At 53.1% G+C, this 27,102-nt stretch overlaps 1 protein-coding gene across 2 annotated transcripts in view; it reads left to right on the forward strand.

Annotated features, from left to right (window-relative positions):
- The first annotated feature begins 1,160 nt into the window (after positions 1-1,160).
- SH2B3 (SH2B adaptor protein 3) overlaps positions 1,161-27,102 on the forward strand; it is a 96,064-nt gene continuing 70,122 nt past the window's right edge. The window contains exons 1-2 of one of the 2 annotated variants that reach the window (XM_075012936.1): positions 1,161-1,556; positions 16,969-17,763. In XM_075012936.1, the coding sequence (XP_074869037.1) occupies positions 16,996-17,763 (768 nt within the window). In that variant the 5' untranslated portion in view covers positions 1,161-1,556; positions 16,969-16,995. Of the gene's footprint in view, positions 1,557-11,140; positions 11,804-16,968; positions 17,764-27,102 lie in introns of those variants that run through there. The other variant, XM_075012935.1, reaches the window with a different exon arrangement.

Here is a 27,102-nt window from a genome sequence, read left to right on the forward strand (position 1 = left end):
AGCAGCGAACAAATATCATTCCCTCATTTCAGTGGGCTCGGTAGCAGCCTTCCCTGGACGCTGAACACCTGGACGGCCACCCAGAGGCGATTCAGGTGCCACCCAGCTGGTTAGCAGAGTACACACAACCACCTACCCTGGGCAGCACAGAACAAAATTTATTCCACCTTTGGGTGGAAAAGAATTAGTGGGTAGGTAGCGTGTCCCAGGGCCAGTCGTGGCACCGTGATTACATGATTCCAGAGACCGTCTCTAATGGGCTTCTAAGGGAGCAAACACAGAAGCTGGGGTGAGCCCATCCCTACTCTGCAGGGCTGGCCTGCTCCCAGAGAAAGGCCTGGGGACTGCCTCTTACACCCAGACCCCCCTGTTGAACCACGCTATGGGGAAACTGAGGCAACGCTCTCCCCTGGGCTCGCTTTGGATACATCCCCTCGGCTTCTGTCTCGCAGAGGGGGAGGCAGCGTTTACCAAGAGTGGCAGGATTACAACAAAAAAAAGCCCCCAAGAAAACAAAGGTCTCGCCAAGTCCCCAGCACGTGAACAGCCTGGCTGGAAGCCGGGCAGAGTCCCTTGTGCTGTAGCTCAGCAGAGCCAATGAGCGGCAGGATGGGACAGGCTTTTAAGAAACAGAGTCCCCCTTTGTGCAAACCGCCCTGGCGCAGGAGGCTGCGGGGAAGCTGTGATGGACCGGGGCTCCCTCCGAGGGCTCGGCCCACGGGCACTCACGACCCCCTCCCCTGGCCAGTGGGGCGTTTACACGGCGCTTTGACGCCGGAGCCGCTCCGGAGCAAGCGAAGCCCGCGATCCAAGCCTTCCCTCGGGCTCTTCTTGCGGCGGACTCCCGGCCTGGAGCCCCGATGAACGAATTCAAGTCAGCACCACCCTCGGCCACCCCCAGCGGGATTCCCCCCGCCCCGCCGCAGGGCTGAGCCAAAGGCGCCCCTAGAGGGCGCCGCCGCGGGGCAACTGCGCCGGAGCCGCCTGCTGCAGGGGAGGAGGCGGCGGCGGGCTCGGGGCAGGTTAATTTTGTTTGCTCGCTACAAAACCCGCCGAGGCCAAGGGCCGCTGCCCGCAGTGCGTCCGGTCCGGTTCCCCCCAGCGGGCGGTACCGGCGCGGCCGGCTGCTTTCGGTATCGCCTGCGGCCGGCCACCCGCTCCCGATTGGTCCGAAAGGTGCCGTGGAAACGCAGGGCTGCGAACAAGCGGCCGGGCGGAGAGGCTCGCGGGGGCGGGCTGATCTCCCGGGGAGCTCGGCGCTGCGCACGTGGGCGGCCGGCAGAGGCGCGACGCTGCAGCCCGGTGCAGCCGCCTGGATCGGGCAGGGCCGGGGCCGCCTGGGGCCAGCTGGCCGCCCGCCTCGCCCCTCCCCCGCGCCCGCCTCCCAGCGCCGCCGCTCGCCGCCGAACAGCCGGGGAAGGGGCCGCGCGGGACCTGCAGCGCCCGGGCCGGGGTGCCGCGGCGGGGGGGAGCCGCCGAGCCCGGCCGGAGGCAGCGGCACCTGGCGCCGCGGACAGCACCATGGGCGAGCACCGCAGGGACGGCTTCTCCGGCAGGTACGGCCCCCTCTGCCCGGAGCCCGCCGCGGGGCCGCCCCTGGGGGGTGGCGGCTTCGCTGGGCCCGGCTCAGCGCGGCAGGGAAGGGGCCCGCTGTCCCCAGGCTGCAGCGCCACGTGCGCGCCGGGCCGGGGCCGGGGCAGGGGCAGGTGCGGGGCTCGCCTGGCCGGGCCGCCCTCCCCAGGCGGGCGGCTGGGCCCTGCAGCCGGGAAAGTGAAAGTAGCCGCAGTTCCCGGCTGTGCTGCATGCTAAGGCCCCGGGCTGCAGGACGGAGGCCCCCAGCGCTCCCCTCCAAGCGGGGCTCCGGCCGGGGTGGGGGACCCGGCGCCGGGGCGCTGTCCCTGGGGCGCCCCCGCGGGCCGGACCCTCTTTCCAGCGGCTGCAGCCGGGGCGCGGGAGAGCGCCCTGGGGAGCCGCCGCCTCAGGCCGGCCGGCCGGGGACGCTCCCGGCACTCACCCCGGGGCCTGCCCCGACCTCGGCTGCTCCCCCCTCTCCCAGCGCTCTGCCCCGGGCTGCTTCCCCCGCCCGGCCGGCCGGCCAGCCAGCCAAGGCGTCCGGCTCGGGCGCTAGGGGTCTGCCTCTGCCGGGGGGAGGTGGTTGGACTGGGGCGGGGGGAGATGCTCCCGTCCTCCAGGAAGCCCCGGAGGGGGCGGGGGGCGGTGGTCCCAAGTGAGTCAAGGCGGCCTGGGGACTCTCCTTTGCAGTAAGGTCCCTGACCAAGTGGCCCAGGAAAGACCCACCAACCTGTGGCAGCAGCCTATTTCTCGGGCACCTGGGATGCAGCTGGAGTCTTTCCAGCAGGTTGTGTGGTTGCCTAAAGGGCCTGTGGAATCAAGGGCGGGGGGTGTTCGCCTTTAGCTTCTTGCCAGCAACTCAGACTCTGATCTTTTCTCATAAGTTACTTCTTTATTCTGCTAAAACTTTTCTGGGGAACTTCCACAAGTTGGCATTTCTGCCTGGTACAGTTTCTCGCCTGTTTATAAAAGGGCTGAAGGTGCCCCCTTCCCCCACCTTTTTTTTTTTTTTTTTAAAGCTGGAGGCTTAGTTCTGTCAAACCCAATTGTTTCAGGGAGATGTGCTTATAACGGGAGCCACCGTGGCTTTTCCTGGTGCTAATGAGAGTAAAAACTGGTGATTTCCTCAAAGCCTTGCGCTGTGCGCTCTCCTCGTTCTGTTGTGGAAAAACCTCGGAGGATCACTACATTGACACAAATCCCACTCAGTGCGTGGGCATAAGACAAACAGTAAGCTGCTTAAATAGCCTGTTGTGTTCAGCGGATCAGGTTTGCTGCTACAAGCCTATAGAGAGTAAGGGTAAAATCCATGCCCAGTGTGACTGCACGTGAAAAGAGCTAAGTCAATAAATGCCATGACAAGGGAGTGGTGTGAGAAGCCGTACGGTTGAGCAGGGAACTTGCTTTTTGAGCCCTTCTGTTAATTGCCATTCCAGCAGCGCCTGCTCATCCACCTCCACGCTGGGGTTACGCCAGTGGAAGTCCATTATGGTGTGATTTGAGCCCCGGGAGTGCATGAGGTTGGCTTGATATTTATATTGTTGCGTCTGAGTTGTCTAGATGCAGAAGTTGCTAGTACTGGCCTCACAGAAGAGATGCAAAAATCACACTTTTGGTGAATCGTGACTCTGGATACAGACAAGGCCAAGAGCGACCCTTTTTGTAGTTGTTCCAGCCGCTTTCTCAAAAGTTACTTAAAAATGAAAACCAAGTTGTTTGGGGTGGAGGGGGTGAGGGAGAGCAAGCCACTCATTAAGCGCAGCTTCCCCCCCTCGCTGCCCCCAGCGACTTCCAACTGTCTTTGCTCACCATATCATAGTTTACCTTCGCTTGTTGCAAGGGGGCATTCTTTTGTCGTTAAGGACACCTGTGCACTGATGTTCGGTGGGTCATGCGCTCATCATGCTTGGCTGTTACATGCGCCCATCAAGGTTTTCCATTTTTTTCTTGACTGTTGGGCTTTTCCATATGTTTGGCTCTGTAGAGATGAGCAGAAGAAAACTCCTGGACGTACTTCACACAACCCTTGTCCACTCAGAATGAGACACCCTGGAAAAAATGCGCTGAGTTTGGACGTGTCATAATACCCCCAATGGTGTGTTACATCATTATTTTTGTGGATTTTCTTTCTCCCAGGCCTTACAATAACTGTAATTTGCCTCAGTGATTGGAACACACAGTTTATTGTCAGGATTGCTGGCAGCAAGCTGTTTGGGATTTAAGCAAAGCGTAAGGAAGGCTTGCAAAGGTCAGTTCGTGAGCAGGTCACAGCCTGGGATGGTGGCAGTAGCCTGTCGATCAGTAGGAGACCTGCTGGCTTTTTCTATAGTTGCAAAATCAAACTGGCAGGTTTTTAAAAAGTGTGCAAATACTATCGTGTGTGAGACTCCTCCAGTGACCTTCAGGGAAAAAAATGCCGTGTTACACTATTGAAAAGCCAGTGTCACCCCAAGTGAGATGAGACTGTGGCCAGGTATTACCATATTGCTCTAGCAACGAGTGGGTTTGATATCTCTTCCCAGACTGGTGTAAATCAGGAATAACTCCACCAAAGTCAGTGGCCTGGTGCTAACCAGATTTTGGGCATTGCTTACCCTGGTGTATGTTTCATTATACCCTCCAAGTACTTTGCAAAATGTTAACTACGCTTGGCTTGAAATAGAAGCCTGATTAGGTTTGGAAAATCGAGGCATCAGTCGGAGTGCCAGTTCCTGAGAGAGGGGAGGGGAAAATCAGACACGTGGAAAGTAACCATCAGTTATTAGATGCAGGGAGAAGAGCATACCTCACTTTCACTGGTGGGAAAGCTGCCCACCCCTGGGGATCATGTGATGGCCTTGTTAGGGAGGATTAGGTCTGAATCAGTGGACTTAATGGATGGTCCCTTCGGGTCAAGCTACAGAGTAGCACCACAGTTTTGGTGTGTCTGCCCACACTGTACGCACTCTGCAGGCAGAGAGGATGTCAGCTTCCCCGGTTGCAGCACTGCGTTTAATAAAGTTGATTGTTGAGGGATTCCAAAGCAGGGTTCATGTGTGATCAGGTCTGTCCTAGCACGCAGCCAGTCCCTGGTTCTCAGCTAGGCAACTACCTTGCGTGTAATGATTCCTTTAATACGTATAATCCTGGAGAGAAATGGTGATTTCATTCTGGGAATCGAGTTGTGGGAACTTTCTGTTCTGTTGCTTGAGAAATAAAAGTTGTAAGCAGGGCAAGAGGGTAAGTATATACAGAATTAAAACTAAGTAGGCCTTGAACTTCGAGGGGGGCTGTCAGCTGAAAAGCTACGTCTCTGGGAAAGGCTAGTTTCCACACGTGTGTTATGATCCTCCGATGGTGTTGAAATTGAAACCATCTTTTTAAAAATCTAGTTGACTTTCACGGTTTATGTTTCGTGTGGTCTGAAGCGTGGAACCGGAGCAGGCAGTTTCATTTTTGGTTTTGCTGCAGATGCTCCCCGGGGTTGTTCAGTTTTGGGGTGTGGGGCTTGTTCCGTTTTGTTTTGCTGTAACCGCTTCCACCGTCATGACACAAAAGCCCAGTTGGGTTTGGTAGAAGGTGACACTTAGAAAACCCCATGTGGGGCCATGCTCCATTTAACAATATCCTTGACTGTAGCCTGGCTTTATGGGGTGGGCTTGTTTTGTGATAGCGCCTTGACAGGCCTGATCGTGCAGCTCTGGGGACCCCCTCAATGGCACTGTTGTTCTCAAAGTATTTACCATTGCAGGCAGCATCCATGTAACACAGATACTGCCTGTACACCTTCCCGACTGCCCCCCACCCTGCCAAAAACAAAGTTTGCTGTCGAGTTACTGGGCATGGTCCAGAGCCGGTCCAGGGTGTCGGGGTTGGGGGGGGGGCTTGGGATAGGGGGCTCAGGGCAAGTGGTTTGGAGGTCTGGAGGGAGCTCAGGGCAGGGCATGGGGGGCCCTGAGAAAAGCCCAGAGGACAGCCGTGGCTGTACAGTCCAGCAGACAGCTCCTCCTGGCTGGGGCTGCGCTGCTCTGCCATTGGTGCCCCCCGGGTTGCGGGAGGGTGCTGTGCTCTCCCCCTCCCGTGGTCTGGGGCTGAAGTCTGGGTGGAGGCTTTGGGGCAGGTAGGCCACTTACCCCTGGCCGGTGGCCTACAACATGCAGAGCTCTGACCCCAGCTGGCTGCTCTCTCTGCGGGTCCGGCCGTTCCCCTGTGGTCACGCTGCCCTCTTGGTGTCCCCTGCATGTGCTGCCCACCTGTGGTCATTGGGGAGAATAACTGGCCCTGCTCTCAGGCCCCTCCCTTTCCCTCTGGAGGGAAACAGTCCCATTCCAGGCCCATCCCATTGTCCTGGCACAGCCAGCCTCTGACCATGCTTTACATTAGGATAAGAGAAGGCTGTGTACCAAACATGGTGGTCCTAGCTCAGACTGTTTGGGAAGAGTTCTTGAATCAACAGCCTCGTGGACAGACAGACAGACAGACGTGCACATTTTTAAAATCTGGAGTACTGACAGTGCTATGATGTCCCAACCGCTTGCCCACCCTGGTCTGTTCCCTGCCCGCTCTGTTCTCTTTCCCGTCACCCCACCCCCGGTCTGTTCCCCGTGCATCCCGCCAGCCAGGCCGTCCCCCACACCATCCCGGTCTGTTCCCCATCCCATCTGCCACCCCAGTCTGTTACCCCCCGGGTCTGTTCCCCATGCATCCCACCAGCTAGGCACTGTGCTCCATATCTGCCTTCCAATCCAGGGCCTGAGCCACCAGTCCCACCCCGCAGCTCACCTAGCGTTTATCCCTCATACTCCAGCTGTGTCCTGATATCTGATCCCTGGCCCCCTGCTTCTCCTTCCCTGTGCCTGCTAGCTTCCCCCATGGTTCTGGGGGGTGGGAGGGTACTGAGTTCTCCAGGGCTGGGCCTGATCCTTCTGGGACAGTGACTGACACCAGTGGGCCCTGTTCTGTTGGGAGTGCTGGTGCTGGGCCGGATCCTGTTCCATTTTTGCGCTCTCCCTGCCAGCTCTGTGCTAGGTGCAGTGCCCCTGCCTGGTTATGGTCCTGAGCAATAGTTGCTCTGGTTGGTTTCCCGGGCAGTCCGCACCGGGCTTAGGAACACGAACGCCGAGAAGACCAACCAGCTTTTGCCAGCATAAAAAAGTGATCTCTTCCCACCACCCCTTCACAGATCACCCTGGGCCTGGCTCCAAGGCAGATATCGGGCTGAAGCATTTTGGAGGTGTTTTATTAATGTCTCCTGCAGCAGGGCTGGCCAACCGGGTAGGGGCGAAGAGCCGTGTGGGTAGAATGCAAAGAGACAGATCAGATCAGATCCGATCGATTGATGGATATGGAATATGTGCTGAATGGCTTCAGGCACCCCCAGTTCTAACCCAATCTCCTTCCCTTCCTCCAGAACCAGACCCTTCCCACCGCTATAACCCAATTCCCCACTCCCAGTGCCAGGCACCCCTGCCCCCCCTTCATGCCAGTGACTTGCTGGAGGTCCCCCCCCCCCCTCGCTGCCACAACGCACTTCTCCCACCAAGTGCCAGGGCGCGTGCGCAGAGCGGGAGGGCGGCAATCCCGGCATGCGGCTCCGAGGAGGAGCCGCATTTAATGGCTCAAAGAGCCGCAGGTTGGCCAGCCCGTCCTGCAGCATTAGCTGCCCTTCGAGGATTTGTTCACTGGAACATGGTCCTTTTCGGGGCTGCAGCCTTGCTGGGTGACTCCCTTCCAGAGCAGGTCGGACCCCTTTACACAGGGGTTGGCGCAACACAGATGCGGGATTGCAGCGTTAGATGGGGATCCTTGACAGGGCACAGGGTTCAGTGTGTGTGGCTGTGCTTTGGGTCAGCCTTCCTGAGCCTGGTCTCTAGGAGATGCAGGCAGGCGAACTGTTTTCCTTTCCTGTTTGCCATCATCTTTCAGTGCTCAGCAGAGGCTGTGGTGCTCTTGTGTCCAGAGTAGAGTGGATGTCTTTGTGTTGAGTGGGAGCAAGCCCGCAAAACGACAGGGGACAGGGTAGCCCCCTCCTTCAGCCCCTGGGGGATTTGAAATGCCAGCTCCAACCAGCGCAAAGTGGGTTGGGAATCCCACAGAGACAGAAAATACCGTAAGGGTGCTGCCTAAATCCGTGGAACGCCCCCATCTTGAACTCTGTGAGAGCTGTTCCAGTCACCCCCCCTCCCAAAAAAGATCTACAGTATTAGAATTGGAAAAGGCACAGGGAAGGGCCAGTGGTAATTAAGAGTACAGACACCAGGGAGTCCTGTGCCACGGTAAAGGCTGCGATTTATTTGAACGTGAGCTTTCTTGGGTAAAAATCACTCTGTCGGATGCATGGAGTGGAAATCTCAGAATTAGGGAGATGTGTATATCTAACCTCCTACCTCTGATTTCTACCATGCGCATCCGCAAAGTGGTTTTTACGCCTGAAAGTTTATGCCTAAATAAATCAGTTAGTCGTTAAGTTTCCATAGGACTGCTTGTTTGTGTGTTTTTTTTGCAGGGACCGCTTAACCCAGCTTCCCCTCCAAGAAAATAGGACAGGTTTTATATGGAGCGATCAAAAAATGGGGACTTTTCAGCTTGGAAGAGAGATGACAATGGGGCATATGATGGAGATCTGTTAAATCAAGAATGGTGTGAACAGAGTGAAGGACAACGTGTTATTTACTCCTTCATGTAACTCAAGAACCGACAGTCACCCAAAATTAACAGGCAGCAAATTTAAAGCGAGCAAACAAGGGAATAGTTCTTTGCACAATGCACACTCAAGCTGTGCAACTTGTTGCCAGGAAGTGTTGCGAAGACCAAAATTATAAGGAGGTTCAGCAAAGAATTAGATACGCCCATGGAGAGGAGGTCTGTCAATGGCGATTAGCCAGGATGGGAAGAGATACAACACCATGCTTTGAAATTTCTAGCCTCTGGTTTGCCAGATGCTGGGCATGGACTACAAGGGATGGATTACCTGTTGTCTTTGTTCTCTCTGAAGCAGCTGGCATTAGCCTGTGCCAGAAGACAGGACGCTAGGCTAGATGGACCATTGGTCTGACCCAGTGTGGCCATTCTGACATTCATCTGAAGCCTTATTGGACATAAACAACGAGAAGTCCTGCGACACCTAGTAGACCAGCAGATATTTTGGAGCATAAGCTTTCGTGGGCAAAGACCTGGCTTCGTCAGATGCATGCAACAAGACTTCTCGTTGTTTTTGCGGATCCAGACTCTTACGGCTGCCCCCCGGATACTCACTGGAGTAGGCTCATGCTGAGATGCATGATAATCTGATTTAGTCTGGGCGTGCCAAAGCCTGGAGTCACCATTTCCTGGCGTGGGCTGACCCCTGGTCGGGACCCGAGGCCGTGACGTCCAGGCTTCAGCTGAACCCACAAAGATCCTGAGGAGGACTTTTACTTTCGGAGCTTGGCTGGGATCATTCTGTTCACGACCAGCAGACCCCCCAGTCACCAGATAGTAACTTTGGCTCTTTGACCCAGGTCGTGTTTGACTCCAGATCTGTAGGTGAAGAGCTCTGGCTTGGTGTACGCTAAGCTGGTAAATCAGTTGCAGATACGAGATTCTAGCTATGGCAGTTGTGTAGCTAGAATCGCATATCTGCAATCAACTTAGCTGGCCGTGCTCACGAAAGAAGGTCAATGGAATGTTGGCATTTAATCGGTGTTTCCATCAGCTTCACCAAGGAAGTAGACCTCTCGGGGTCGGATCATGGGCAGGGCCCTTCATAGCACCAAAGCTGGGAAAATGGGTCTGAAAAGAAATTTGGCTCAAAACAGAGATGGACGTCCTTCAGTTTCAGGGACTATAATGAAATATCCTAGAAAAACAGTTCATCTTTCCAACTGATTCCAAGGAAGTACTTTTCGCATACAGCACAGAATTGGACTGTGGAACTCATTGTTACAGGATGGGATCGAGACCAGAAATTTTGCAGGGTTCAGAGCCCAGCTCAGTCATTTATATGAACAGCAAGAATATCTGGAATTGTAACAGCTAATGCAAAGATCTTGAAAAGGATAGAAAACCCCACGTGTTGGGTATTAAGCCAATCTCTAACTACAGGTTGAACCTTTCTCATCTGGCATCCTCGGGCCTGACCAGTGCTGGATGAGAGAATTTGCCAGACCATGAGAAGTCAATATTGTTAAACACATTACCTACTCTTCTACTGCTCACTGGGCTCTTAGAAGACATTTAGGGGTAAGTTACAGGTAAATAACTGCGCCAAACACTGAGAGCCAGGGCTGGTGGCTGGAAACAAACTTTACTGGACCACGGGAAACTTGGCCCCATCCCTGAGAAGTGGTCATCCGGCTAACTAACGTTATGGCGGATTACGGATGTTGCTGGATGAGAGAGTTCTGGATGAGAGAGGTTCAACCTGTAGTAGGGATAAGGATGAGGCAGATCACCCCATGTTGGCCAATTGTGGGGTTCTTGCACATCCTTTGAGACACTGGGTGCTGGCCCCCATCCTTGATAGTGGATTCAAATGACTGTGGGTCCGATGTAGTCTGTCAATTTCTTTGTTACTGTCATTGCTCATTAACGATCATGACACCAAATATCAGAGGGGTAGCCGAATTAGTCTGTATCTGCAAACACAATGAGAAGTCCCATGGCACCTTACAAACTAACGTTTTTGGAGCATAAGCTTTCGTGGGCCAGGACCCACTTTGTCAGATGGATGCTGATCTGTTAGCCTGTAAGGTGCCCCAGGAATTCTCATTGTTTGTTTTTCATCACACCAAATGCTATTGACAGGCCAAGTGTGAGATTTCATTGCCGGCATAGGCGAATCAGGGCAAATCCTTTAGCATCCAGGTCATTCAGGAGACATTTGTATGTGTGTGTGCAATCAGCACTTCCGGCTATGTGATAGAGTCTGTCACCATTTGAACCAGAGGAAACCCTGGGAGCGTATAGTCCTGGCTAGAAAACTACACTGCATTCTGAGATGTATTTTCAGCCGCTTACCATTACTGCCCCCCAGCAGTTCATTGGCAAGTGCCAGACGCTGGACGTCTGCATGGACCAGGGAACTCGGGCAAGTTAGGAACCTAGCTCGTAAACCGGTTTGGCTGGCAGATTAAGGGAGCGAGGGGAGGATTTAGCCACGCGTTGAAGGCGACTCCACTGAACTGAACTGCGCTGTCTCTACATAGGATGGTGCGCGTGTGATGGGATCATCTGTTACGTATGTGAATGTGATGGGGGGGAGGGGTTGCCTGGGGCACGTTAGAGCTTGTTCAGCGCGTGTTGTGAGACGCCATTGGTTAGACGTGCTTTCTTGCCTGGGAAATGAGACCCGTCGCCACCTTTGTGGACGTGTGTGGGCAGCTGGGATAAGAGCTCTGCCCCTGGAGGGAAGGCCGCTTAAACCGTGCTGCTGTCTTGCCGCCTTTCACCAGCCATTGAAATTCCATGGGTTGAACGCTGGTGTGCTGTCTGCGGGAGGAAACCAGGGTGCTGAGTCATTCGCAGGCTGGCCGAGCTGATAGAAGGAGAAACTCAGGGGCCCAAAAGGGGGTGAATAGCTGGGATAGTCTCAACGAAGCACGTCTCAACATCGCCTGCTTCTGGCTCCCGAGCTGTTTCTTCCCGTGGCATTGCATGTCCCGTCAATTCCGGTTATTTCCAAACTCGCCATGTTATTCTGAGAATCTTGGGCAAGGCTCGAATGGCTCTCGGCAGATACGATCTCTCCCCGGGGCCTGGAACGTGCGAAAGACGCAGTGAGGAGTGCAGCGGGTCTGCACAGATACTGGTCCAGTTTTGATCAGGTTCTGTGTTTATCGTGCCAGGGGACGCTGGATGTAAACAAGGAGTGACGCCTTCTCTGCTTTGACACCTGCCATGTCTCCTGGCTCTTTCCATCTGAGTTATTGAACGCACTGGATTTTCTAGGACAATGTAGCCAGTCCCCTTTAAAAAGTGCTTCTCAAACAATGCCCCCTGTCTATCGGCCTTCATCGGGGGAGGCTTAGAACCTAAGAACGGCCCCACTGGGTCAGACCAAAGGTCCGTCTAGCGCAGCGTCCTGTCTTCTGACAGCGGCCAGTGCCAGATGCCCCAGAGAGAATGAACAGAACAGGTCATCATCAAGTGGTTGCCCGATGAATACTAAGCAACATGTGCGTGGAGTGGCAGGATATTAGCTAAGTGCGGGCAAAGGACGTTTCCTGTTTGAACAGAATGTACGACTCCGATAAATGCTTCAGACAAACAAAAGGTACAGGAATAAATGGGCTGTGTAGAACCAGAAAGGAGAAGGTGGTGGGTTAGGATGAGGTAGGGGGAGCATGGAGTGCCTGTGTCTGTAAACTCAAGGTCAAATCCTACAGTCTGTACCATGGAGTAACAGCTAGGGGAGTTTATTCTCTGGGCTTCACGCATCTGGGGCGGACTGGATATGAGTGGGCCAGTGTTTAAAGGGTGAGTTGGCTCGGGAAAGTCTGTAGAAGGACTGCTTTGTCAGAGGCACGAGGTTGTGTAGGGTTTGTTTTCCAAAGTCTCCAGAGCAAATCTGTTGAGTGTAAGGGTGCCCTGTCTTCATGGCCAGCCCTGCAGTCTCCTGGTGAGATCGGAGGGTCAAGCTGGGTTCTTTCAGGCTCACAGTTACTTACAGTAGAGCTTCTCTGAAGCAACATCTGTTCTTACAGACACCCATAAAATCCTGCTGCCCTCAATGTGCTCACTCGTGTGTTGTCGGACACAATCAGTGCCCTGTTGCTGGAATTGAGGACCCAGCGATGCTGCTCTTTCTCATGTTGAGTAGCACCTTTCTCCATGAGTAGTCACACTGAATTCGGTATGAGCGTGGAAGAGGCCTGGGGTAACAAACCACGTGATGCATGTGCCAGAACTAAATCCAGCTCCGCCTTCAACTGCTGCCTGGGCTGCGTAAAGCCAACACTCACCCTTTGCCACTGCAGTTGGATGCTGTGACTCCATGGGTGCTTGAAGGGCCTGATGCTAGTCTGGCATTAGCCATTTTCACAGCATCCCTGGACTGATTCTAGTTTGACGCTGGTGTAGATGAGAGGGGAGTAAGCCCTGGGAGCCAGGTTTTCACGGTCCCTCTTCCTGTGAGCCCTGCGGTTTGAGCCAGCCATCTGAGGCCATTATTATTATGGACTTCTTCAGTGATGGCTGGCCCCAAAGAGAGAGCACTTGGGAGATGAAGGTGTCCTGTGGGCTTAGCGAGAAGCAAATGAAGGTGGGTTAGGCACAGGGTTCTCTCTAATTTTTCCCACCCTGGGGCAGAATAAATTTTGTTACAGGCACCAAGGATGTGAACCACCAGGAGAAACACACGCAGGCGGTTGTGGGCTCTCTGCTAACCTCCTGGGCGGCAGCTGAGTATCTCCAGGGCGGCCGCCCAAGCTCTCGGCTTATGGGAACACTGGTTAGTAGGAAGCCACGGCTCCCTCGAGAGCGTGGCTAAGAGATTGCTGGGGAAAGGCTGTCATCCTGCTGGGCTCCCAAGGTGGCAGCCACGCTGAAGCTGGGAAGAAAGAAAGCCGTCCCAGCACCATTGCTCTGTGTTACTGAAATGACATCCCAGATCACGAGGCCTGCCTGTGGGCGTTGGCGTCTGGCCTTGGGCTTTTGGGATAACATACAGCAGCAGGCGAGGGCGTTTGAGTTGAACTGGGTGTCACATTTATCAGACCTGTTCGCTCCCGCATTAAGGGCTGGGCGTTTCTCCAGCACCACATCCTCTCTCTGTGTGTGCAAATCATCTTGGGTCCCAGAAACCGCAGAGGGAGAGCGCTCGGGGGCTGCAAGTGATTTAGGAGTACGAAGGTGCTGGTTCTGCCTGGGCTGGGATGCTGCTGTTCTGCTTCGAATATTGGCGCACGTTCAAGCTGCCTGGATTTGGCTTGGCAAAATAATAGCTGCAGACCCTACTGTTTGTGTGGGAGTTAGTCCCGATATCCAGAGACCCCCAAGGGTCCTGCTGTCTGGGTCCCCTTTGGGGAAAATCCCAGCTGAGACTCCTTTCTGCATCGCTTCCCATCCACCCACGGCTGGCAGGCCCGCGCGTGTGAGCATTAGGCTTGCAAGCAGCAACGTGATTGTTTAAATAAACACCCTGTACCAGAAAAGCCGCTGGGGGTAAGCTCTGGGTGATTCAGCTCAGTCCTGCATGCCTGTAATCCTCTGCCGATCAGATTCCTACTGCTGGGTCGTGAGCACGCCATTTAGAGCCATTGCACGGGTGAATCTGTCTCACTTAGCTGAGCTGGCAGCATTGCTGGCTTTCTAGGTAATATGCTTAGAAGGGCAGAGGCATGTCAGTGGGAGCTTGTCTTTGACAGCTGTGTCTGCAGGAAAACCTGTCTGTCCACGGAGAGCCCGGGGGCATCGGAAGTTTGTTCTGTCCTGGGGTTGGCTGGGAGGGCTAGGCCTCGTGCGTTTAGTTGTGCACCCGTGTAATCACTTCTTTGTTTCACACCCCTTTAGGGGGCATAAATAAGGCAGGTATGTGTTCTTCACCCTGAGCTTCTGCAGAAAGTTCTCCCCTCCCCACCCCACCGCCTTTGTGGGCCCAGTCTCCTAAGAATGAACATCTCAAACTAAAATGAGGCACCCACCTGGCTGTTACGTGTGGGTGAAATGAAACCCTTTGCCCTCAGGGGTATCCTCAGCATGTGTGAAGGGAGAGAGGCGCAGAAAGGAGTCAAAAGCAGCCATGGGAACAGGGAGCCCTGTAATGCTCCATGTGCTTGGGAAAGCTCTAATTTAGCTTTGTAGCAATCCTTGGCGGGGGGAGTCATTGTTGCTGCATCTTTCAGGTGGGGAAACTGAGGCCCTGGGCTTCTACGTGACCCACCCAGATCAAACGCAGGAATCCTGATTTCCAGTCGTCTTCGCCTTGCTCCTGGGATCTGAAAAAGCAAAGCTTCCCTTTGAGAGAGAAGGAGGGGGAGATGTATCAGTGGGGTAGCTGTGTTAGTCTGTAGCTTTGAGAACAACAAGAAGTCTTGTGGCACCTTATAGACTAACAGATATTTTGGAGCGTAAGTCAGATGCATGACTGGGGGTGGGCTTTTCAGAGGGGTATTTAAAGAGTGGGGTCCCAGTAAAAGGGAGAGCCAGAGCTGACAAGGTCTGTTCAGTCAGGGTGGCAAAGGCCCATTGGTAGTAGTATGTATCGGAAGAGGAAAAAAGTCAGGTAAGACAGGGAGATATGGCCCATTGTGGCCGTGTCTACACGTGCCCCAAACTTCGAAATGGCCATTTGCATGGCCATTTCGAAGTTTGGGGCACGTGTAGACGTAGCCTGTGAGAGTCTAATGTGGAGATGTCAACACCGAGAGAAGCTGCTTTTGTAAGGGGCGAACCACTCCCAGTCTCTTTAATCCTTGGTTAATGGAGTCAAATGGGCAAATAAATTGCAGCTCAGAGATTTCTCTCTCCATTTGATTTTTGAAATTTCTTTGTTTTAGGACTGTCACCCTTAAATCTGCTACCGAGTGTCCAGGGAGATTGAAGTGTTCTCCCACAGGCTTCTATACATTACCATTCCTGATGTTTGATTTGTGTCCATTTATTCTTTTACGTAGAGACTGTCCAGTTTGGCCAATGTAAATGGCAGTGGGGCATTGCTGGCACATGATGGCATATATAATATTAGTAGATGTGCAGGTAAAGGAGCCCCTGATGGTGTGGTTGATGTTAGGTCCTGTGATGATATCGCTGGTGTAGATATGTGGGCAGAGTTGGCAGCAAGGTTTGTTGCCAGGGCTGGTTCCAGGGTTAGAGTTACTGTGGTGTGGTCTATAGTTGCTGGTGAGGATTTGTTTAAGGTTGGCGGGCTGTCTGCAGGCGAGGACAGGCCTGCCTCCCAAGGTGTGATCTGTCATTGCATCTGCTGGGGGTGGAATAGACTGGCTTTTGAGCTACACAGCCCTCTTCTTCCTCTCTCACCCGACGCGTCTCCCTAACGTCCTGAGATCAGCAGCACCGCAGTCCTGCCCAAAGCATTCCTGTGTCAGAAGCTGCCGGGGGCACACAAGCACTATGCACTAGGGCTGTTAATGGATAACCCGTAAGCCTCACTGTGAGCAGATGAGGCTTGCTGGTTTCTGTGGACCAGTGGGGCCGGGGGCTTACTCCAACCCTGCAGGGCTTGTTGCAGGCAGAGGATGCTCCAGTATCCTGGAGCAGCCCTCCTAGGCTGTGGGCCCGCGGTTGGCAGGGGCTCTCCAGCCCAGCCAGGGCTGCACCCCACCTTATTCGGTTAACTGATTAAACAATGTTTAACCAGTTACCTAATAAAACGGGAGTTTACGTCCCTGTCTTGGGCCGCTCTGGAATTTTTACCCCCTTATATTTTCAAGGTTGATTTCTTTTTCCCTCCCTCGCCCCCAAGGCAGGCGGCTGCATACGCAGATAAATATTCACTGGAACTTTTGTCGGAAGGGGAAGGCGCCCAGTAAATATTCCAGCAGGACTGGCAGGGTGGTACTCAGTTCTGTCCCGTCCCGTGCTTCAACAGGGGCCAGAAATGCCTGCAGTAGGGACTGCCACCTGTCCTTACTTCTGATGGCTTTTACCATTCCTGTTTCGGGGGCCCGGTTCTCCTTTCACCCTCTGCATCCTCAGAATATCGGTTGTTACAGTGTTTCCAGACCTTTCAGCGCAATGTAGCAGGTCTGGTTTTCGGGGACAAAGCCCGAGATAAAACTGGGCAAATGGCCTGGCTGGTTTTGCCCCAGCTTAATTCCCAGTTTAACTCCTAGGTGTTGCTCATCTCAGGGAGGGTAAGAGCAGATTCAAGCCCTTCTTTACACTGATGCCAGCAGCTTCTGTGCATCTAAGTACTTTGGGAAATCTCACACCAAATTAACAAGAGCTTGTCTGAAATCTCCCAGTTCCTCTCACGCTGGTGTAAATGGTTGTCCGTGTAGTTCCGTCAGCACAGAACCGTTGCGAGTGAGATCGGAAGTGGGCCCTGAATGAGGACCTCAGGGTCTGGCCCTGTGTCACTGAAACGCAGCTGCCTCTGGTGTGAAAGGCAGCGTGTCACATGGGAGGGTCTGTCATGTGGATGGAGAACAGATGTGATACAAGGCCCCCCCACCAGTGACCTGCAGGGTCCTGGATAACTTGAGCCTGTGCTTCCAGAGACTCCAGTGCTCTGCCGTACTGCCGCTCGAGCGCACACTCCTGCGACTTGAAACGGTGGAAATTGCAGTGCAAGGGGGTCAGGTGTGGGCGCACGAGGGGTTTGCTCTGGTGCAGTGGACTAGTGTTGAAAGTCCCTGTGTTGGTAAGGTCTAGGTCATCTCTGTCACTGAACTGCCCTCTGCTGGCCCGTCAAGCCAACAGAGCCTCCGCCTCCCCTTAGAGAGCCCCTCACGCGGCCTTTCTCCCTTGTCTCCACAGTGCACCTGCATCGCTCCAGTCACGGCAATGAATGGCCAGACTATCCCAGCAAGCACTCCTGGGCTTCCCCAGGGCTGGAATGAGTTCTGCGAGCTGCACGCCATCACCACGGCCAAGGAGCTCGCCAGGAAGTACCTGCTGTTTGCCACCGAGAACCCCCACCATGACCTCCTGGCGGCCGAGAACTTCTCAGTGCAGTTCACAGACCTCTTCCAGCAGTACTTCTGCCACGAGGTGAAGGAAGGCTTCGCCATGAACCAGTTCAGGGTCCTGCCCTTCAGCAAAGTGCGGGACTACAGGGAGACCAGCAAGAGGCTTGCGGACGCCACTTCAGGTACAGTGGCGGCCAAGGTGGAGGCAGAGCTGACCGCCCGCTCTGAGGCCGACCGAGCGGCCGACACTAACCCCTGGGGCCTGCACAAGTCGTGGAGCTCTGAGGAGCTGAGGGGGGCGGCCTCTCCTCTAGCTGCCAGGAGACACTTCTCCCTCACCCACCTGCGGAGGAGCTGGCGCAAGCTCTTCCACAGGAGGTCCTCTGAGGCCCTGCCTAGCGAGGGGGAAGGGGAGGCGCCCGAGTCTCCCTTCAAGCCTGGACTGGCCAAAAAGATCCTGCCGTGGACGCTGGCCCGCGATCAGGCCCACCAGGTGTGCAAGGAGGGCCTCTTAAAGTACGGCGTGGTAGATGACGCCACCCTGGACAGCGGGACGTGCTGGCAGCGCTGCCGGTTGGTTCTGCGGAAGGCGGGGACGGCGGACGGCGAGGAGTACGTCTTGGAGCTGTTTGATCCCCCCAAGGTAAGCAGCCTGCGGGCTCCCAGATGGCCTCTCCACACAGTCTCTTACATCCCTCCCCGGTTTGCTGCTGGCCAGGTCTCTTCCTTGCCTCGTGCATTGTTCAGCAGCAAGACGCTGCTCTGCTTTACCCAGGAAGGGTGGCCCAGGGCTGGGGGAAGCTTAAACTAGGGCATCTCAGCTTCTGACAGCCAGATGCTAGGGTCCCCATTCCTACCATCCCAGCTCATAGCAGGACACGCCGAGGTCTGCGAGGGGGAACATCACCTGGATATTTGCCTGTTTTTACCACCGGCTCCTTAAAATCGTGACTGGCGTGGGAGAGTGAACGAAGAAGGGTTGTTTACTCTTTCCCATAACACAAGGACGAGGGGCCACCAAATGAAATTCAGCGGTGGCAGGTTTTAAAAGGAGCCCAAAGGACGTTAAATCTTCACGCAGCTCACAGACGGCCTGTGGGACGCCTGGTTGTAGGATGTTGTGAAGGCCAAGACTAACAGGGTTCAAAAAAGATCGAGAGAGATTCGTGGAGGATCGGTCCGTTTGTGGCCATTAGCCAGGATGGGTAGGAATGGTGTCCGTAACCCCTGTTTTCCAGAAGCTGGAAATGGGTGACGGGGGATGGATCACTTGATGAGTCCCTGTTCCGTTCATTTCCTCTGGGGAGCCTGGCACTGGCCGCCATCAGAAGACAGGTTACAGGGCTGGCGGGACCTTTGGGTCTGATCCAGAGTGGCCGTTCTTAGGCTCTTATAAAAAGCCCCTGTGAAATGAGTACAAACTGAAAATTCGTACGGACAATGACTCGTTTGTGCTCCTCTGTGTTCCGTACACTGTAGCGTAAGTACAGAATTGATTTCAGTTGGTTTATTTTATAGCTTACATGGTAAATATGAGAGAGGAAGCAGGTTTTCAGTCACCGTGTGCTGGGAGGCTTGTGTACTGTTGTCTGATTTTTTTTGTGAGCAAGTTGTTTTTAAGCGAGGTGGAACTCGGGCGTTCACGAGACGAATCAGACACCTGCGAAGGGGCATGGTCCTGAGCTGGTCTGGCCTGATGCGTCCCTAACTTTGGTTTTAGAGCTCTGTGTCTCGTTTTGTGAGCAAGGGTCCAATTTTTCCCCACATGAGGAGCCAGCAAGTCTGATTAGAGGAAGTGGCTTTTGCTTCTTGGGGCCTATATGTCTGTAAGGCGCAGGGCGGAATTCCCCTGTACAGGAAGCTGCAGTTACTCCCTTATGCATTTGTTACAGACAGCACTCCGCAAGGGGGGTATGGAACAGGTGACCCGTGGAGAGTGGGGAATCCTCGTTATCGGAGGTCTTTAATAATACGATAGACAAACATCTCTCAGGGTGATCTAGGCTTATGTGCAGCGGGATGGACTAAAACAATGTTTCTCAGCCCCTGGCCAGTGAGAACTCACAACCTTCCGAAACTGTCTGACCATTGATATCAAACAGACCTAGAAACACTGGACTAGTTAACCTCTGGGGCTAGAAAGGAGCTCTGCATTTACTTCTGTTATGCTGCTTCTTCTTCTCTACATGTTTAGGGTGGGCTAGCCAGACGGCCTCAACCTAGCCTGCTGTTTTTACTTGCATCGTGGTTTTCTCAAAAACCAAGCTGAATCCGCTTCAAATCATAAAAGTTTGTTCCAGGGCGCTCCATAGCTTACTTCTCTTGTGCAGAGCTATTCATCGTGTTTCCACTTTCGACCTGGTCTGAACCCAGCCAAACTATGGAGTTGAAAGCAGGTTCTGGCTGTGGCAGAAAGGGACTTTGGAAATAAGCAAATGAGCCCTTTGTGTGCATGTTTTATTACTTGATTACAGTAAATGGAAGGTGCACTTGAATTGTTTTATTTCCTTAACAGAGGAGGACAGCATTAATGTTTAAACCTTTATTGAACCTCGGCCTGCATCTGATCCTGCCTCCAGGGAAATCAGTTTGACGCTGTTCTGAAAGTGAAACTTGGCCAGGCTTGGCCTGGGTGCCTTACATATTGACAACTAACCTTTACGGCTTTCAGGACTAGGTGAGAATTGTCTGGATCCCATCAGAGAGTTTCGCTTTCGCTTCTGCTGCAGGCTTTCGGGCCTGATGCCTGGCAAGATTAGCTTGGTTGTGAAATCTGCCTCACACGCCTTGTGATTTGTGAGCCGCTGCCACTCAGGCTGCTTTGAGAGCTCAGCTGTCAGCTGTCCGAGCCGTTGGGAGTCTGCGGTGATGGGGGCGGTGGCGGTGCTCGCAGCATGGGGAAAAGTCAGGGAGTGGAAATTCTTGGCCGTGTTACGAGATGCCCTTTACATTTAATAGAGCCATCTCTTCCGTCGCCTCCAAAGCTGGGGGAGTGTCGTAAGCCCCATTTTTGAGATGGGCGGCTAAGGCGCAGCAGGGTTAGGTGATGTGCCCAAGGTTATGCAGGGGCCTGATTCTGTTCTTATCCCGGGAAGACGCTATTAACGGCAAGAAATTGACTGGCCAGCGTCATGGGTGAATTGATCCCTGGTGGTCACCTCCCCGAGTTCCTGTGTAGTCCCTAACGTTGTAGCAGGCAAGGGCGATAGCTTTTTTCCCTTCCCCCGCGCAGGCCTGGCTGCTAGACTGGGCCTGTCCTTGCTTGTGTCTGTTGGGCGCTGGAGGGCGAGGTTGGAGAGCTCCTCGGTAACAGAGAGGCTGCGTAAGCATTTGCACCTAGGCTTGCCTGCCCCACTCCGGGGAGGGGGAGGGGGAGGGAGAGGTCACGCTCCCCTTTCGAGCCCAGCTGTGACACATTCCCATGACCCAGCCTATCCTGGGAGGTGCCCACCCAGAGTGGGCGCGGGCAGGGCCCAAGAGCACAGTCCAGCCTTTGCTGTGCAGTCGAGCAAGAGGTGCCGCTGGTGCCTGGGAGAACCCTTCCTGCTCACGCTGGACTGAGGTGCTGAATTAGGGCAGGCACGGGGGTAGTTCTTGCAGGGCTCTGACAGAAGTGGGCCAAACTTAGCTTTCACTGACCCTGTGTAACCCTGCTGGGGCAGTGGGCTGTCTGCCTGCAAGAGGACTGCTGGAGAAAACCCCTGGAGTCTGTTTGTGTTTCATTTAGCAGAGATGCTTGACACAAACCTGTATCACTGCTGTACTCGTGTGGGATCCGTTATTCCCCAGCTGAGCTGCTAAGTCTGTCAGAGAAAGCAAAGCCTTTCTCTGCCTCCGGCTTCCCAGAGATCCCCTTCTTGGCGCTGAATCTCTGGGGTCTTCTGTTACCCCTGGATTTCTCTGTTGGGTCTTTTGAACAGGGACTGGAAAGCTTGGCTGGTTCCTCATGTTGTAAGTGCTGGTTGTTGAGCTGATTTTTGACAGGGCCCCAAATGGTAACAGCTGCTTCGAGGGAAGAGCAGACAGTCTAGAAATTAGATACAACAATGCAGGGGAAACCAGCTGAAGTGGAGAGTTGGAGCAGGGTTACAGAAACGTACAGCACCTAGCGCCGGGAGCTTTGATCCCAGCTCAGGGCCCTAAGGTGCCACCACAATGCAGATAATTCGTATCCTCCCTTGGGTACAATCTGGGCACATCCGATTGCTTTCCAGGTTTGCTTGCTGTATGTTTTGGCAGAAGGGGGTTTTTAGGAGGTCTGAGATTTTGGAGGCCCCGCAGTGTATACCTGTGACACCAAGAGGGAGAGAAGTGGAGGCCGGTGACTCTACTGGTGCCCTGCTGAGAAGGCCCGATGGGCAGGGCTGCTAGACAGGTGTGCATGGGGTAGAGGCCTGCACAACGGAGCGCTGGCTCTGCAGGGCTGGCTGCAGCCTTGGATGGGACGATTCTGGTCGTCAGCTGATGTGGTTGAAGGGCCCTGGGGAGAGATGGCTGCAGACAGATTGGTTCTAAGAAGCCTGGGCAAAGATGTCCCTGGGCAAAGCCCAGCATGGGCGTAGCTGGTGTGGGATGTGATAGCGGCAAACAAAGAGATGGGAATGCAGGCATCCGCCACTGGTTCGTCTGCTTGCAGCTCGTAATATCCAGACTGCAGGTCCCACTCCCCACCGCGCAGTTCTGTTGGCTTCTGGTTCACCAGCAATTATCAGCTGAATAAAAGCTGACAGCCCATGACCAGCGAGCACCATGGGGGGGGAGAGAATTGTCCTGTGGCCCCTCACCAGCGTCCCTGTAACCTGTGTGCGTGCGTGGCCACCCAGGAGAGATTCAGATGCTGCCCAGTGGATTAGCAGAGCGCCGTAGTCATTCACCATGTGTTTCTCTTGGTGGTGCACAGCCGTGCATGCCTCAGTGCACATAACAAAATTTATTCCACCTCTGGGTGGCTTATTAGTGGGAGCTCTGCCCCTAACGCCCATCTGAAGTAGTCTCCGCTGTTGGCTCTGGAAGAGAGAAGTACATTTCCTGGGGTTCCTGATGCACCTGCTTCAGGTGAGCATCCGGAGCAGAGTGACCACACATCCTGTTTGGGCCCAGGCGCTCCCCTTCTGCGGGTCTGTCCCGGCTTTTCACCAGAGCTGGGCATAGCCAGGGCGGCAGCTGCCCCTCTGCCTGGGGTCAGCTGAAGGCAGCACTGCCTGTTGCATTGGAGACATTGGCTGCAGGTGCTCAGCGCTGTGCTTTGCATCTGGGTCCCCAGGCGGCATGGAGCTCGGGAGGACGACTCTGGTCCTGGGTGGCGGAGGCAGAGCAGCCATGGTGAGTGCGGGGCCATTTTGTGTTTACTTGGAGAAATATGGTCCCTCTAGGAGTGTCAGCACGGGAATGTCTAGCAGCGTAGAGCATGGGAGAAAAAGCGGATTCTTTCTATCTGCCCTTGAAGGTGGCCAGCAAAGTGAAAACACCCTTTATGGTGGTGACAAAGGGTCTGGCAGGGGTAAACGCCTTCATTTGATTCAGGTGCGTGTTTGCCTTAGATCAGAACTTCAGGTCTCATCTTCTCTGGAAGAGTCTGTGGTCAGGGAACTAGCGAGAGGATGAGGCTCTCGGAGAGGGAAAGCTCCAAAGTGAGCGGGGAAGGGGTTTTTAGTCAGACTCTTCAGAACTGAGTTCCAGGGTGGGGCTCTTTTGCAGGGACCGCTGTCTCCTGTTCATCTTGAAAGACTAATTCACATTCTGGAAAAGAGAAATCTGGTTAAAGGTTTCAGAATCTTGTTTCCAGCTGGTTCCCTAGCAGTGCGCAGGGTGTCTGTGCAAATCCGTGAGGTCTTCCAGCAAAAGCAGGGAAGAGTAGACTGGAAATTTCTGATTATTTCTAAATTAAAGAGCAAGCAAAGCGGCTTACCCCCCAAAAGCCCCTTTTCAAGATAAAAGTTCGGCTGCCTCTCTATCGCTCAAGTGCAAAAAAAAAAATCTAAATTTAAAAAAAGCTTTGCACATGCATTTCTGTGTTGCTTTTGCAAATGACTTGACCTCTGCACGCTCCTCAAGTCCCTGGAGCTAGTTGCCATTCATTTCAGCCTGTCCACATGGAAAGGAGCCATGTTTCAGGTCTGGGCATCGCACCACAGACCACAAATGAAGAGTGCAGTTTGCACCCTCACGTTTTTGTGGTGGAGCTCGGGTTGCACAGATTGGTTTCAGCTTTTCACTGTTCCCTGTGAAATTTGGTTTCAATGATGGGTAAAATTTTGCAACTGATTTCTACCTCCTTGCTGGTTCCATGGAGTCTTGCATAGGCTGAGATGCCTTCTGTGTGGGGCTGTCCAGTGGCGCTCGTTATTGGGAACTCAGCCTCTAACAGGTTCTTTGCTCAGATGGTTTTAGGCACTGCGAGCTCGCTGCTGCTCCCATCAAAGTACACATCCACTGGGCCAGATTCACCCTGGGTGTGTAATGCAGTGGAATTGCACCAGAAACAGATTGGACCGATGACTACAATAGAGGCAGATTCTGGCCAAATACTATTTGATTTGGGAGTTAATTTTAGTGACATTCTTCCTCCCAGCAAACAAGAGGCCTTCGGGCTGTATTCCCACTGCAGCAGGCTGGCACTGAGAGGGACCCCCTATGTGCAGAGGCAAATCTCATGATGTTGGTAGCATCTGCTGCCAGTCCAGATTCACCAGAGGGGGAAATACAGCAACTGCCGTGACCCTCAGTGGAGCTGGGCTGGGAGGGGATTTGGCTTGTGTAAGCCACGTGAATGGGGATGCCCTGACTGCAGCATGGTTAGTTACTTGAATGAGCTGCAGGTCTGAATTCCAGGCCCAGGAAGCAGCAGCGGACAGACGTTGCCTCCGAAAAACACGCCACCCAAACCCATGCCGCTGTTTTTCGAGGGATGTCGCAGTTTCTCCCAAAGGGACATTCTGCCTCTTCGCTGGAGCTGTCTTTCCGAGCAGTGCATGGCTTGGCCCGAGGATGTGTTGGTAGGCTTGAAAATCAGGTGTAGTGGGAGGCAAGCGGTGAGCTTTCAGTCCTCGGTTTGTTTGCCAATGGTCTTGTGAAACTGTCATTGTCCGCTTGTTGGCCAAACAAGGTCTGCTAGGCTCTATAGCTCCAGCGAAATGATCAGGAGGCAGTTGGGCAAGGCAAAGGAACACGGGGGCTCTGGACTCTCCTGTATGTCTCGGGTCAGGTTTTAGAGATCTCTGGGACAAATTCATTGAAGTGGGTGCAACTTTGGGGCCAAGAGAGCAACAACTGCTGTAAGCCCTGGTTGAATCTGACCTTCCTTTTTTCAGTTGCAGGGTGGCTGAAGTCAGCTGTGTTGCTGGGTGGGGTCGGAGGCAATCGTTTCAACAGGGCCTTTCGTCACAAAGCTGCCCTGAGTGCACCCACCTCTGGGGCAGTTTGTGACCGATGTTCAGCCACACGCAGCAACGGTGCACGACTTTGGAGTCAGATCTGAAGAATAGTGTCTATTTTCAGGAAGGATGTGAAATCAGCCCTGACAGGGTACCAAGATACTACTTATGCTTCTTTCTATCAGTTTATACTTTTCATTCCTACCTGTGGCTTTAATTAACCTATTGTTTTTTCCAAGTAGGCTTTGCGCTTTCAAAGCAAAGCACAGCCTGCCTCTCGATCTGAAAGCCGTTGTAGTACCCGTCTGCGTTTTTCCTGCCTTAACAATCCCCAACCCAGTTTAATCTTGAATGCCAATATTGGTTTTGTAACTGACATCTTGTGTGGAGGGAAATAATGGCCAAGAAAAAGCCACAAGCTGCAGCCGCCTGTGGAGGTTGGTCAAACAATATACACGAGCAGGTATGGATATCCTCAATAGAACGATGCCAGTTCCTTCTCTGAGTTCAGTTTGCAGACCCTTTTTTCTCTGGGTACTGGTCCATGCATGAAGGGCTCCTAGGAGCTCTGGTTATACAAGTAGTAAATAATATTCACATGTGTACAAAAAATTAGACGTTTAAGCTGTTTATTTAAGTTTCTGGACCCTTATTTGTTAGGGGTTTGTTTTCTTCTTTATTTAGAGCCAGTGTCAGTAGGGGTGGCACAGATGATGGTTTTATACATCAGCAGTTTTCCCTGTAAGCTGACTGTTTGGGTGCCGCTCGGCCGATAAGCAGAACACTCACAGCCAGCAGTGTGTTTCTTTTGGTGGTGCACATCCACATGCGTCGGTGCACATAACAAAATTTATTCTGCCCATGGGTGGAAAAAATTAGAGGGCGTGCTGCACCTCAGGCCTGAGTCTGATCCTGTTATGCTAAACCAGAGGTCAGCGACCAAAAGAGCAAGACGAGCCGTGGTGTTTTTGGTTTTTTTTTTTTTTTTTTAATTTGGTAAAATACTCAATAATTCAAGAGCCGCAATGCATGTGAATACGAGACGGTCCTTAATAAATAACATCAAACCAGACGTTTTGTATTTGCCATTTTAAGAGCGGTGTGCCTGTATCCCACAGTGCATTGTACCTAGTAAGGGGGAGTTCTCCGACATTTCGAGATCACATCTCATTTGCTATTTAGCTATGAGGTGTTCGTTGTTCGACTTTTAGACGTTCACCAAAATATCGCAAGCAATCAGGAGAGGTTTCTTTTACTTTGCAGTTATAGAATTGGGAGCCACAAAGACATCCTTAAAGAGCCCCATGCAGCTCCAGAGCTGCAGGTTGCAGACCGCTCTGCTGAACTGTGTCAATGAGGAGTAACCCTAGTGAAGTCAGTAGGGTTACCCCAAGGTAAAACTGGTGAGCGAGAAGTTCAGATGTGCTGGGTGCCCATTAGTCAAGAAACTGGTGAAAGTAGCAGGGCACCTGGAATGTTCTCCAATCACTGGAGCACCTTCTGGCGGGAATCGCACTGTTTGGCCCTCTCACTGAATGCTAAATCAGTGCAAGCTGCTGGTTGTCAGGCTCCATTTCTATTCTGACTGGGCCGGTGTGACGGTTACTCTTCTGTTTACATCACTGCTAAAGGATCAATCCTGCAAACGTTCACATACACCAGTAACGTTACTGGGCAGAGTAGCCCTGTTGTGGAGTTAGTTCAGCCAGACTAATCACATGAGTAAAGTGACTTGTTTGCAAATGATTTCAGGATGGGGTCTTAAATTTGGTCTTTTGGGTGTAAATTAAGGGGAACGCTCTGATGTGATTTATACCAGTTTCAATCCGGAGTAATTCTCCGTCAGTTCAGTTGAATTGTTCTCTGTGTGCCTAATCAGAATATGGCTCAAAGTAAAAGGTGGTGATTATCAATTTGATTTGAATAAAAATGTTTAGTTTGATGTTAAAACAATCGAAAACCTCTTCAAGACTTGAACTAGAGGTGGCAGCCTCAGAAACCCAAATGCAAGTATCTGTTTATTACTAGTAGATTAGTACCAGAAAATGAAACTGATTATAAACCGAGAATGAAATGGAGCAGTGTCATTTCTCTGCCAGACCGATTGAAATGCAAAAAGCAAACAATGAGCAGAAAGGGAGGAAAGTAAACGAGCTTTTGAATGTTTGCCCCATTAAAATAATGGGAGCTGTTGTTCGTCACAGAGAAGGGCATCGTTCCCAAACTGTGGGCCCAATCCTGAATCTTTTCTCACGCCGGACGTCCTTAAACAGAAGAGGGAATTCTGTGATATACGCGTATTCCCTGCGTTCTGTGGAGCAGCTCTGGATTGCAACGTTTGTTCGCGGTTGGCTCTGGTGGCAGTTTTAACGGAGCGAGGGGAAAAAATCCGGTGGGGGCCCTCATGATTCTTCTCTTACCAGCATCCAGGTCTGATCAGCCTCCATCTCTCGAAAGTCACAAGCTATGTAAATCAACCGCAGAGGTTTCTCCCAGGAGCTGAAGGCAGTGAGTCAGAGGGCTCTGCGAGGTTAGCCTTGGTTGGCTAGGTACTCCAGTTGACCTTTGGCAGACCAGGCTGGTTTCTAGAGAGCTGCTCTCCTCCAAGA

The sequence above is a fragment of the Carettochelys insculpta genome, chromosome 18, assembly GCF_033958435.1.
Source record: "Carettochelys insculpta isolate YL-2023 chromosome 18, ASM3395843v1, whole genome shotgun sequence".
Taxonomy (NCBI): Eukaryota; Metazoa; Chordata; order Testudines; family Carettochelyidae; genus Carettochelys; species Carettochelys insculpta.